General features: G+C 33.6%; 1 protein-coding gene across 2 annotated transcripts in view; it reads right to left on the minus strand.

Moving 5' to 3' along the window:
• Nucleotides 1-14,044, minus strand: part of DACH1 (dachshund family transcription factor 1) — a 428,125-nt gene that overhangs the window by 238,344 nt on the left and 175,737 nt on the right. For both annotated transcript variants that reach the window (XM_077158405.1, XM_077158404.1), the window contains exon 2: nt 6,865-6,980. In XM_077158405.1, the coding sequence (XP_077014520.1) occupies nt 6,865-6,980 (116 nt within the window). The remainder of the gene's footprint in view (nt 1-6,864; nt 6,981-14,044) is intronic.

Here is a 14,044-nt window from a genome sequence, read left to right on the forward strand (position 1 = left end):
AAACTTTGAAGTTGCCTCAAAGTGGAACGTCTATCAAAGACAGAGAAGGAGACTAAACAAATCATAGTTATCTCACTTTGCATAACTTCTGTTCTAACAACATCTTCTAGGACTATTAGCTATATCTACAGAAGAATGGGTTATCCTCCCTGAAGATTTATATTTCTCACGTTTCTTGGACAAGACAGAAACAGGATAATATGGCACCTCCCACTGGTATGAGTAATGAAAGGCAATAATATGTGGTGCCCTGGGGTTAAAACACCATCTGAGAACCTCACAAATAAATCAATAATCCTCTCAATTCCATCTAATCTACACACCATTCACAATCATAATCAAAAGTTGACTCTTAAAATTTGATTTTCATTTCTTAACGTAAATAAACTTCTGTCGAAGGAAGCATTGTATTACTAAAAAAAGGTAAATGCATTGCAATTAGTCAATTCAAGATTTAAAGATCTTAGCAACTTCATTATTGCAAATCTACTGAGGGAGAAATGTAAATAGATTAAAACTCTTAATGGAGTCCAGTCTAGGCATATGAAACTAAAGAACTCAACAGAAACTTGGAAGACAGAAATCAATTAGGGCAGAAAGGACTGTAATTTTCTTCTAAATTAAGTAGATGAGAGGTCGGTCCAGAAGCCTAGTAATATATGGTTATTTAATTAAGTCTAAAAATAACAGATTCTTTGCTCTGTTTGAAAAATTTTTTTATGGATTTTTATGCTAGTAACAGACCCAGGCCATATTATGACTTAAATGAAATACTCAACTATAATGTATACGACACATGAACAAAGAGATAAATTTATATATATATTATACATATTATACATTTCCTCATACCAAAAGTTGTATTTGCATTCAATTAAATTTATATATACTAAATTACTTTATCTCAATGCTGGGTACAATGAAAATTATAATACTTGAGGAATATATGATAATATAGTGCATAAGACAATATATCATATGTGGATGTGTGGATATACATATACATATATGTATACAAATTTGAGTATATTATATATATACACACACACACAAATACACATGTATAAGCAGCAGTTTTGAATGTGTCCTATGCTACCATTTTATTCTTACAAATCTTGCTTCTCCAGAGCATCAATCTGGAGATAGTAATTTAATAAAATGTTTAAACGTAGCCATCATAACCTAGAAATACATAAAGAAACAAACAAGCAGTGCCTTCACTTTACTTTGTACACCATATCTTGGATCTAGCACTGAATCATTACCCTGGGCCTAAGAGTGCTCAGATAGGATTTTTAGAAGGTGCATTATAATATCAATGTTTCGATTTGTAACTCTGAAACTTAATCATTCCTCTCATAAGCCCTTTATTAATGATATATTAACCATGGTGATTCAAAATATATTTATTTTGAAAATCTGCTGTTTTCAAGGCGATGTTCTAAGTACTGAAATACAGCAGTGAACAAAACTATCCAAAATCTCACAGGAGCCATGTCTGTGCTCGGTGCCCTCATGATACCTTGACCTGGGTGATTTGCTGGGTGCTTGTGGAAGGCTAATAATGCCTCCCCAAAATATGTTCACATCCTAATCCAAGGAAACTAAAAATGCTACTTTACATGGAGAAAGAGTCTTTGCAGTTGTGATTTAGTTAAGGATCTTGAGATGGAGGATTGTCTTGGATTAACCAATGAGCCTTAAACACAATCACAATTGACCTTGTAAGAGAGAGGCAGAAAGTTTCCCAGGCACACAGAAAAGGGGAATGAGGCAGAAACTGGAGTGACGTGGCCACTGCCACCAGAAGCTGAAAGACTCAAGGACTGGATTCTCTCCTAAGTCTCCAGAGGGAGCGCAGCCTTTCTGGCACTGTGATTTTGGTTTGTTGTTTGTTTGCTTGTTTGCATGGGCAGGCACCAGGAATTGAAACCGGGTCTCTGGCACTGACACTGTGATTTTTGATCCAGTGATACTATTTTGAACTTCTGGCCTACAGAACTGGAATAGAATAAATTTTTATTGTTTTAAACCACCAAAGTTGTGGTAAATTGTTACAGCCTCCAAGGGAAATTAATATACTACTCAATTCAAGTTTAAAAAACAAATTTCATGACAAATTCCTGTATATAGACTGTCCTTCCAAAAAGGAAAGAGGGGGGCATATACGTTATTTTTCTCTTCAAATATATATTATATAAACAGGAACATGTATTAAATATTTATAGATGAAATTTACTACCTTCAAAATGTCCAGCGATTAAACCTCAAATATTCCCTATATATAAATGTATGAAACACACACACCCTACATAAACATAAATGGTCTGAATAGTTTTATGTCATATTTACTCTTCGAGTAAGGCAATTCAGCAGACTTTTATGTTTAATTTATTAGAAAGGATTTTGAATCCATTTGTGGTGCCTTTATTTGTGCATTTTTCAGTTATCCTTCCTTACGAGTCTCCCCATGGAATACAATGCATTTATTATAATAAAATTCTCAACATGCAAAGCACAGTTCCAAACTATGAATTTTCTCCTGAGAAGTTCAAATGTTTAATGTGTTTTAAATATTACAAATGCAGACATTACAAAAAGAAGTAGCCTGGATGCTGTTGCTCTTTAGTAATATTTAGCAGGAAAATGAAGAACACAAACTTTGAAAATATGTTTTTGAATTCAAAATCCACATGAGAGTTTTTCCCTTTAATCCTTTAGAAAGAAAATAAGCATGTTTCAAAAGGATTAACTCTGGATTAATTGTGCCCTGACCTAGTAATTTTTTTCCAAAATGAAAACATGGCAAGTTATCAGGACTAACTTTTTAAGGATAGATCATATGTGTGCACTATTGCTTTCTTTACCCTGGATTTGTATTTATTATAGGTCTACAAGGTAGCAGTGAGAGAAAAGAATGTCCAGGAAGCAAAAGTGTAAGTCAATCACTTATTTGATTTGAGTATATTTGAAAAAAAAAAATTTTTAGGTATTGAATACTTGTTCTTTTAATGTATAATGCAAATATTTGGGACTCACTGAGTTACTTCTACAATGCTTGCATCAAATTTGTATTTCAAAACCAGCTTGCATTCTGCCCTAAGCATAAAATCAGGAAGTTGGCCAAATATTCTATTCAAATTATACTCCTGGCAGAAGAAGGAAATTTCTAAATAACCCTTTCCTTAATTGTAAAATGGACATTCTATAAAAAGTATGAATGTTATTAGAACTCTGTTGCTAGGATGAATTTAATTCAAACTGGTATTTATTATCAAAAATGATTTATGACAAGTGCTCAGTCCAAATAAATGTAGTGGGCACTGCAGGAGGTATTGGGTTGTGAGACTCTACAAAGAGCCTTCTTTCTTTCATTAACTTCAACTTCTGGTTGCTATAGTATCCGGTGACAACCATAAATTTTGGGAATTATCACCATCTACCCACACCCCCTTCTAAGGTTACACACAAGCACAAGGAACAAAAAAATAAACAAGTAAAACACCATAAGCAACCTCAGATTATTTTTTTTATTATAGACACCTAAATACATAAAATTATTAAGGTTGGGGAAGACATTGTTAAGCATAAGATACTAATCATATTTTTTTTTCAGTAAACAGATGCTTCCAAGAAAGAATATTATCTAATTTCAATACTGAGTTGTTGGGGGGTAAAAAAAAAAAAGGGTGAAGAAAGGCTAAGAACAAATTGCTGGATTTTTATACACGGGCTAAAATTAATAAATTATCTTCTCTTTTTGGAAAGTAAATTTGTATCTTTTTCTACTTTTCAAATGTCACCACTTGGAGTACAGAATTACAGGTCACCATGCATAAATAGGCCACAATTTATATCTCAGAAGGAATCTGAAATTTGGGTTTTTTATTTTGTTTGTTTCTTATTTGTTTCCTGAAGCCTGTTTGCTGGTTAGTTGGCTGGTTTTGTTTGTTTTAGAAATATGATTTTCAAATCTTTAAAATATACTGATAGTACCTATAGATTCAAGAAACAAATTTTTAAAAATCTAAACTCACTGGTCAAAAACTTGGTAGAAATGTTATCAAAATAGTTTTCTTAATGTCAACAATATTAATATTGTTGTTTAAGAAGAATTAACCATTTCACCTGCAACCTTAGGAAGGATAAAAATGTCATTTTTTTTTTTTTAAAGTAGAAAATAAGAATAACCTCCTGGTGCATAACAGTCTATATTTTCATATTCAATTAAATTCTCCCAAACACACTAAGTATTCCCTGGGAGAAAGTTCTTATACTTCTTTGAGAGCTCTAAGATCCTTTTAAATCCATACAGTTTCCAATTATTGTTTTCAAAGAATAAATAATATGCTCCCAGGGAGTGGAGATTTTATACTATATTTACTAAAATTGAAACCCATCTACAGAAATTTTGTACAAAGAGAAATCATGTTAAATATATTATGGTGACATTCATGTGCCACATTCAAACTTCGGTCAACAATATCTTCTTTGGAACAATGTCTAAAAGTTGAGTGTAAATAAAATAAGCGAGAGTATATTCCTAGCCTCTATTGTAAAGCCATTCAACAGGCTCTGTATCATGCACTGAAACTTAGACACACTTTAGTGGGTCTAGTTGTGTCTAGTCTATTTTCCTGATAAGCCTCCATTTCTCATCCTTCTCTAGAATATAATTGCTTAAGGTCTTTTTCAATATAATACTTTAGAAGCTTTACAGATCTGGTTTCTCAGTGCATAACACAGTAGAAGAACAAAAAAAAAAGCATTTCTAAGAATGGCACAGCAATTTCAATAAAATAAAATATGTAAAATGATCTTACTTCAAGTATGATCATCCATGAGGAGGAGCCAAGTTTAAATTACCTTTAGAGTCTCTGTTCTCCATGCCAGGGAAGTGTAAAAATGTATTTTAGACAGAGGTCCATCAAAATAACTTAATATTTTTATTTTCATTTGGGCATATGAACTTAGAAACTCCACTCACCCCAAAATTACTTGGTGGTGTTAATTATAATTATGGTGCTGCTATTTTTTTATTTTGTTGGCATCATCTTACTTCATCATTGCTTGGATAATAAAGTATTTATTGTGTTCATCTTAAAAGATTAAATGTAGCAGACAATTTGGAAACACAATTACTTATTTTAACATGAATACAGTCTAAAATACCTTTCTCCCATAAAATAATTGTGATAAATGACATGTATGAGTCAATAACACTTACCAAATTCAGAATAATGATTATTAAATGATCAGATTTTTTCATCGCCAAGTCAAAATTTATAGAAAAAGGTTAAGGCATGAGTCTTAGGGCTTTCTTGAATCTTTCAACCATAAAAAATATAAAAAGTTAATATTTTAGTTCTACCTCATTTATGTGATAAAAAAAATCCAAATTTTTAAATCAGGAAATTTTTTAATATTTAATTAAAAATAAGTAATAAAGGCATAACAAAGCATTACTTATTTCTTTCCTAAATCCCATATTTTGGATTTGATTTTCAGATAAGAGGATTCCGTTCATAAAGAAATATGAATAACGAAACAACTAGAAAGGATGATATCAGTCCTATAATTAGGTCATTTTCCTGATCTCATTTTTCTGTTTCTCAATTTTTTTGTCTGAAAAATTAGCAGAGAAATAAAAATATACATAAGAATTTAAATTATCCATGATTAAGAGCTTTTGAAACCCTACCATAAAAGGTTAATAATACATTAAATGAACAACAAAATTGAAACTGCAGATGCTGCCGAGAAAACAAAAGTGAGCCAGAAATAGTCTTTTCCTTCAAGGAGTTTTCAAACAAATTAATATTGTGAAATCAGGTAATCTATGATTGCATTAGAGCAAGGAGAAAGATGAGTGTTGTAGACAAAAGGAGACATTGACGTGGGAATTAAGGGGAAAAAGAAACTCTCCTCTCATCATGCCAGATTATCTACCCTATACCTAGTGTGTTACATGGCAATTATGCTTTTAATTATATATCTCCTTAGTAATCTTCCCCTAAAGACATGGTATGTACATATGTGCGTGTGTGAGAGATATGTACATGTGTACTATACATGCATATATGTACATGTGTGTGTGTGTATGTATAGGCATGTGGTGTTTTTCAGTTTGCACATGGATCTGGCCCAGTTCCCACCGAACATAGGAGTTAGGCGAATGTGAAATGTGTGTAAGTAAATGAAATAATTAATTAACGCATCCAGGTGTTAGAAATCAAATGAATTACTTCTGCATGCTTTGCATTATTAAAGTCGTTTATGGTTTGACATTTATATCAAGACTGTTCTTTTGCTTATATACTTTTAATATTCTAGGAATGAGACTTCCTTCAAGTATTTCTGATGAAAATTTATTCACATTACAATTTGAGAAAAAATTAGGAGAAATTTCCAGGTAACTGTCTCCATTTGATGAAGTTAATTCTCTTTTCCATGGCTGCATTTCTCTGTCTGAGGTCTAATGAAATGAGTAATAAGTTTAAAATCAGAAGACCTGAATTTAAATAACAAATGACAGTGACTAGCTGAGTGACCTTGAGAAAGTCACTTACTATCTCTGAGCATCAATTCCATAACAGCAAAATTGGGATAATAATCTGTTGTTTGCTATTGCTGAGAAGATTCATTCGAATAATTTCTATCACTCTGTTCATTCAAGCTTCTTACTTCTGATAAGTAAGAAAATGGTTGCGTATGTACTTTAGAAAGAAACTGCCACCAGTAACATTATCTTTCTATGTACAAAGTATAATTGATGTATATACATATGTATGCCAATATAAGTATATATAAAAGCTATGGCATTGGCTGAGTTTTTAATATTTATTGGATAAATAAGACTCTTACCTGTTGGTGGGATTATTCCAGGAGACATGAGGCCAGGGACAGAATGTGGCATGATATGAGAGTTCTCTGGGGAGGTGACACTCTGAGTCCTCTTAGGAGGCCTTCCAGGTCTAGAACTGAAACAAACAAAAAATTTTTACAATTAAGCTGTTGTCTTACACATCATTTCAAAGTTGTTTCAAGTGGTAACATGGACTGTAAATAAATTTGTTTCAAGGACGGTTGCTTTTGCAGTTAGATGTAATAGACTTCCATCACTAATTAGATTACATGCTGAATTCATTTTCCTCATTGAAGATCAGCCACTCCTGATGCATAATTCATAGCCTGCACCTCGTTACCTGCTTCTTCATATTAATATCTATACACAGTTTGAATTGCCTCGTTTGCATATGCTAAAGTTCTGCATGCAGGCTTCAGCACGAAAATTATGCACTAACTTGTAATAATTATTACAGTCAGCCTGCTATTGATTTATGAGACTTTTAAAAACCAAATATGTGTAGTACTTGTAATGAATGATATTTTAAGGTTCTTCAGGAAATTAAAAGGCAATGGCTGCCTAAGGAAATGTTCTGCTTGTTTGATTTAATACTACAGTTAGCTGGGAGGTGGAATGAAAGAGTGATTCAGACCTATAGCACATTTTTCGATGATATGTTTTATTACTTCGCACTGCTAGCCTGATATCTAGATGATAAATGACAATACATATCTAATGTGTGAAAAGGTCTTGCAATTTCTTTATTTTTTGTCATTTAAAAGATAAGTCAAGTTATCATTTAACCCTTATTCTATTTAAGTGAACAGCCTCACTAGGTTGCCTTATTTTTAATATACTAAAATAAAATGGGAAGGTTTAGGATTATTTGTAAGACATCATTGAGAAACTGCTAGTATTGCATCATATACTGCTGGGAAAAATAAACATCCTTTGTGCTTATCAGTACTTGCATTTTACATGCTTACTGCACAAGATTAATTTTTTAAATTATAAAAACAAAAGATGAAAGGAGACAATATAACATAGAGAATATAGTATCAGCAATTTAAAAAATAAACACTCTTAGCATTAAGGATCTACTATCTGCCTCTGTATCATGAATGTACAAAACTGAAAGGCTCTTCTGGCTAATGTGTGCTTAGATATATCAAAACTGCCTGTTACATGCTTCATAAATAAACATTTCCATATTAGTCCTAGCTGAGATTCCTTGTCTCTCCCCTTCCAGAATATTCAAAGACTCCAATTCTATTATTTAATGTAAGTAAATAATAGAATTTATTTATTTAACCACTAATTTTTAAGTTTTGCTGTTTCCAAAGCAGTGTACTATAGAAGATAAGTTGAGAAAATGGGTTCTTAGTCTTTAAGATCATGCAGTCTTGCCAAGTGGGGAAAATCTGGTGCATAAATAAGATGCAAACTGTAATGCGGATAAGTGCCATGAGAAAGTTTCAATCCCAATAGTGATTGGTAGTCATGTTAGGTGATGAGATGTCCATGTAGAGGTAAGATAAGATTTCACGACAATGGAAAAGCTAGAAGAGAATTCAAAAGGGTGAGTTAGTCATAGAGAGGGAAAACATAGAAGAAAAATGTACCACAGTGAGAAGTGTGTATGGACATGAAGGCAGCAATCCAATAAACTGAAATAAGTCAAAGAAGAAGAGAAACAGGAATTGATATTGCTAAACTCATTGCTGTGGCCAGATCCTGGAGGAATCTGTACCAAGAGAAAGGAGATGGCAGTTTTCTATTGTTTTTGCTATCCCTATTGGACACTCTTTCATCTGTTTATGTACTGAAATATCTCCTGGGCTACTTCTTGTTCTTCATCATTACTCCTCAATGTCATCTGACTTTTCAACTCCTGATGTCTGCCTAGAATCTATAGTCACAGTCTCATGATAGTCCCCATTCTCCCTGAGTGGGTCCTTCTACTATCATCAGTCAGATGCTAAGGAATGAGAATTAAATATATATGGACAGAAAGCCAAGATTTTCCTCCTGGGATTCAGACAGATATAAATGAATGTCGACTGGAATTTTCTCCTTGGGTGTTCTATAATAATCTGAGTTTTGAACTCAACTTGTCCAAATCTTAATTCAGCAACTTCTACCTTAAAATCTATTCCTCTTACCCTGGTTCAGGGAAATGGAGCCCCCTTATTGACAAAGCCAAAAAATCCAGGGCTCAGCTGTATCCTTTCCTTCTTTTGTATACTGAAATATCGTCCCCATAAGGATCTCTCTCCAGTCAATTCCCTCTTTAATGTCCCCAGTTATCTTTAAGTTCTCATTTATTGCTTGATTTATTGTGACAGTTTATCAACCTTACAAGTCTTACCTCCAGATTTGTCTGTCCCATTCTAATGTGTAGCCTAGAAGACTCTCCACACAGAGCCCAGAATTTTTCTAATATACAGATTTGTTGATCTTTTTCTTAAAGATATCACTGTCTCTATATTGGATTCACACTTTTTAGCATGGCACTAAAGCCCTCCAAGAGCCCCTCCCTATTTTTCACCCTTCTTTCCTGCATTCATGGCTTACATTTTGCCCCACTAAATTTCTTAACATTGTCCTTAGTTTCTAATTATATACATCACTTTGATACATGCTGCCTTTTCGCTACTGGAGACAACATCTCAGTCTCTTTCCCTTTTTACCTTTCTAAATCTGGTTTACACTTCATCATCTTTCTGACTAATCTCTTCTTCTGGTTAGTAATCCTTCTTTATGCACTTTGGCAGCCCTTAGTGAACAACTCTATTACAGCTTTTTCTGGACCGATTATAATAATCTGCTTATTTGTTTCACTTCTAAGACTGTATGGCAGAAAGCGTAACAAATATGTCTTTGCATCCTTAAAACTTAGCTTAGTGCCTGACTCACTGTATGTCTGTAACTAAATTTTAAAACAATTGATGAAGTCATTTCCTTAAGTGCCTCAAGGACCTTCCTCATCCATTCTAGTAGTCTTAAAGATTCCTGGAAATGAAAAAGATGACACACACACAAAAAATTGAAACTTGGAATTTAAAGATAATGCTAGTTATACATCTGACTCTCAGAGAAAGAATGAAGCTATTAGGAGATCTGAAGCAAGATACTATGGAGAAAATAGGAAAGGAAAAAGAAGTTAAGGTTTGAAATGTTAACACTTGAATTTGTTTTGCTTTTAACAAAATGAAACAGTTACAGAGTAGTTTATTATTCAGGCCACAGGAGCTGTCCTCACCACCCTCGCTCTGGAAGTAAAAGCCAGCTACTAAGTAGGAACACTTCACTTCCAGCTGTGATTTGAATGGACCCTGTGGGCTCCTCTGAATTCAAATATCTCCTGCCCAATCTATCACATTGCCTCAAATTCCACCAAGAGATGTATAGCTTTCAGTTCTGAAGCTCTAAGATCTTTTAAAGCCTTCCATTAAAGTGTAAATACCCTTAGCAGTGGTTACACCCTAAAGCCATCAACTAACACCCTAGAGGGGATTACTTTACAATTAGGTGAGAGCACAAACTGGAGATCTCTAGACAAAGAATGGAGGGGATTGAGCAAAAAGATTTGAAAGGGCAACTTAAGTCACTAACACTTTTGCCCAAGAACAAGACTATTGGGCACATCTCCTAGGAGTTATTCACAACCTCTAGGCTAAGAGGAAGTTGAAAGGTTTATTTATTAACTATTTATTAAGGAGAATTTTATCCTTTCATGACTCTTATTGACAGGCCCTATATTTTACCCTCAGTGCAGTCTTGGCACTAACTCTTCGAGGGTTTAGAAACTCAAGGGAAAATCCCTTAATTGTAAAAGTCTTGAATATTTAAATTCCTTTCAACAGAACTTTTCAAGTACTCCCAAGAGAGCAGGAATAGTGCTGTGACCACCTGCCAGGGTTTGGTTGTCTCTAATTGCTCACTCTATCAAGAGTGACTGGATGGTATGAACTTGATCAAACCACTTTAACTTCTCTAAAAACCTGATTAAATCAAGATTAATGAAAGTAAATATACTTTGCTGGAAATTGGTTATTCGTAGAAAGAAAAACAAACAAGCAAAAAAAAAACCTTAACTAAAGGGAGGAAGGGAAACAATTAACAAAAGCATTTCCTTTTGGAGTGATCAACTGCCTCAAAAGTAGCCAACAATGTTCAAGCCATCCTCAGATACAACAGCGACGCTGCTCTACCCTGGAGAACCCGAGCAAGCTAACGCTCCTAGTTTTAATCAAAGCACAAGATCTCACTTAAGGTATTACCCTTAATAGCATGAATGAAGTCACAATTTATGACTTTGGTAATTGTTTTTGCCAGCTTCACGCTTTTGCTACACTGCAGCCTTTAGTATTTTCAACCACCTGCACTAAAAGAGAGCAGCAATACTTCGTGATCTCCAAATCCACACTTAGTGCTCCAAACATTTAAGAACTCACCCGGACATACTCTTCCCTATAGTTCTAAATCAAAAGGTTTCTTTCCCCAGACAAATCACTGGGTGGTCTTCTCTCCTTGGTTTAACTAAATCAGTTTCATACCATTTGTGTCTCTGTCTCACAATCGTCTAAGGTTTACTAACTCTTCCTAGACTATTTATTGTGTTTATTCAGGGTGAAGTAAAATTCCAACTTAACAAAAGAAAATACAAGTGATGGGAATTAATAAGAAGCTGAGTTCATCAAGAGTGAAAGGCATTTAAAGTGGTAGAGGGAGAGTCCTGTACAGATTTTTCAATCCCCAACCTTTCCATAGACATCATACCCAGTGGGCTTTGAGAAATTAATTTTAATTTTCTTCCTAAAAGAGCTGTGGCAGAAAAACAAATAAAAACCACAAAGACACTGTAATGACTATGAATTGAAAAACATGAAAGTAGCTGTCCAGCAGATATTGCAGTTCCAAATCCTGCCTGAGAAGAGAAAGGAAACTGGGAAGGTTCTCATTCATTCATTCATCCATTCATCCAAGAGTACAGAGCTACAGTGTACCAAGCACTGGGCTGGACATCAGACTTGCAAGAATAACAACACAGTCCCTCCCATGAAGAGGGAGATAAAATGAAATAGCAGCAGAAAAATACCTGGCAACAAGTGAAGATTGAGTTTCGTACTGGAACACAGCATTTAGATGTGAAGGCAACTATCTATAAGAGTTCATTTGTCCTCTCTAATCTATTCACCCCAGGAAAGTTCCAACTCTATATTTAAGGACTGTATATTTTTCCTAGTAAACTTTTCTCTGAAGCCAATATATGAGAACTTCAAAATTTAAACATATATACATGCAAATAAACTACTTCTGATTAGAAAGGTACAATCGTCTCATAATTTGCATACCCACTTGAAGATTATGGACTGATGTTCATGAGGAGTTTATGATAACATGGGAAAACGCCTATGTTCAGAAGTAAAGTGAAAGAGCATGATACAAAACTGCAGAGATGGTGGTTACAGCTTAAGAGAGATAGAGAAATTAAATAAAACAAGCAATAATACACATAGAAAAATCATAGTATTATATTAAGCTGATTAATTCTACATGGAGAATTACATATTTTTTCAACATCTGAAGATGTCAGTTTCTCTATTATAAGTGTACATTACGTTTAAATATAGAAACAAAATTTTAAAATGTATTTATTTAATACTTTAATAACAGACCGTATTTTTCAGGGAAATCATGATCCTGGCTAAATTTTAGCATTGTCTGAGGCTTATCTCTATACACACATTTTCTGGGTATAATTTTTCCTCTTAATCTTTCTTTCCTTTCCATATCAGTCCTAAAGTATCTGCTAAAAAAGCAGATATTTATATGTAAAAATGTTACCTTTGTGATGAATAAAATAAGTCCAAATGCAAAGAGTATGAATAATCATTGATATCTTCCAGATTAAGTGAAACCCAGGAAATATATCCATCATTTCAGTGAACACAAAGGACCTCTCAAGATTAATGTATGTATATGTATGTTGTACCAAAACACAATACTGATTTGTAATCTTTGGTTTACAAATAGGTGATTTTCCCTTTCATCGAAGTTTTTAACATGTTAGCTAAAAAATTTTTCATTTTCTGAAAGGCAACAATATAAATAACTCAAGAAGTGTATAATTAGCTTTACTTTCCCTCTGCCTGTAGTTTTCTAATATATCTGGTAAAATGTTGAAAGATACATTACTTTTTAGAAAGGATGACAAATGTGAGTACTTTCTCTGTATCATGTCCCACATTGTTTTGAACCTTTTGTATTCTCTGGATAGCTATGTATCCCATCCATGGGTATGTCTCATGGTTTCATTAACTGTGACTAACTCATCAATGAGATGTTTTTCCACAGCCACCAAAATACAGAGCTCCATGAAGCAGGTACTTAAAAATATCCGTATTTGACACTTGGAGGGTACCCTCAGATTACTGGCTCATGAGCAAAAAAAAAAAAAAAACAACATTCTTTCAATTCTTTACATGGTAGACAATTCAGTACATTAACTGAATAAATAAATAACAGTATACAGAATAAAAATGATCTGTGAAAAAACATTTTTAATAAAAGTTTGAAAAAGCTTCTGTTTTCAAATTAATTTAGAAAATGTTCAGTTGAACCTATTAAACATATATACGTTTTGTGGAACAACTTAAATTCTCAGGGCTTTTAATATTTTTGTTTTGTGAGACAATTTCTCAGAGCTTTCCCCATGCTAATATGCATAACAAATCTCCATGAATATGGTTTAATGTGCAATTCCCAAGCTTAGGTTACCATGAGACCTACTTATCTCCAGGAAGCTTTGTTTGTTTGCTTGCTTGTTTGTTTGTTTAGAGACTCATTCTCCAAAGGAGTGTGTTCCTTCCAATAGTATGATTAACATTCATATTATAGAAATTCTTCATCTCTCAACATTACTAGACCGTGTTCTATGTATCATCGGTCACATGAAAATTGTCAAATGAGAACTCCGAGAACCAGAGAAACAGAGATTCACATATTCTATCAGAGGCCAGAAAGTATGGTTTTTATTCCCCAATATGCCATCAACCAATATGTCCTGAGTATTTTGGTTGCAATCATTGTTCACAGCACTGCATACATATTTGACTGCATTCTATAGTTTAAATCACATACTGCACAATGCAGGAAATAACTAGATCAAAAGGAAAGGTTTACAAAGCAGGT

Source organism: Tamandua tetradactyla, chromosome 4 (genome assembly GCF_023851605.1).
Source record: "Tamandua tetradactyla isolate mTamTet1 chromosome 4, mTamTet1.pri, whole genome shotgun sequence".
NCBI classification, from domain to species: Eukaryota; Metazoa; Chordata; class Mammalia; order Pilosa; family Myrmecophagidae; genus Tamandua; species Tamandua tetradactyla.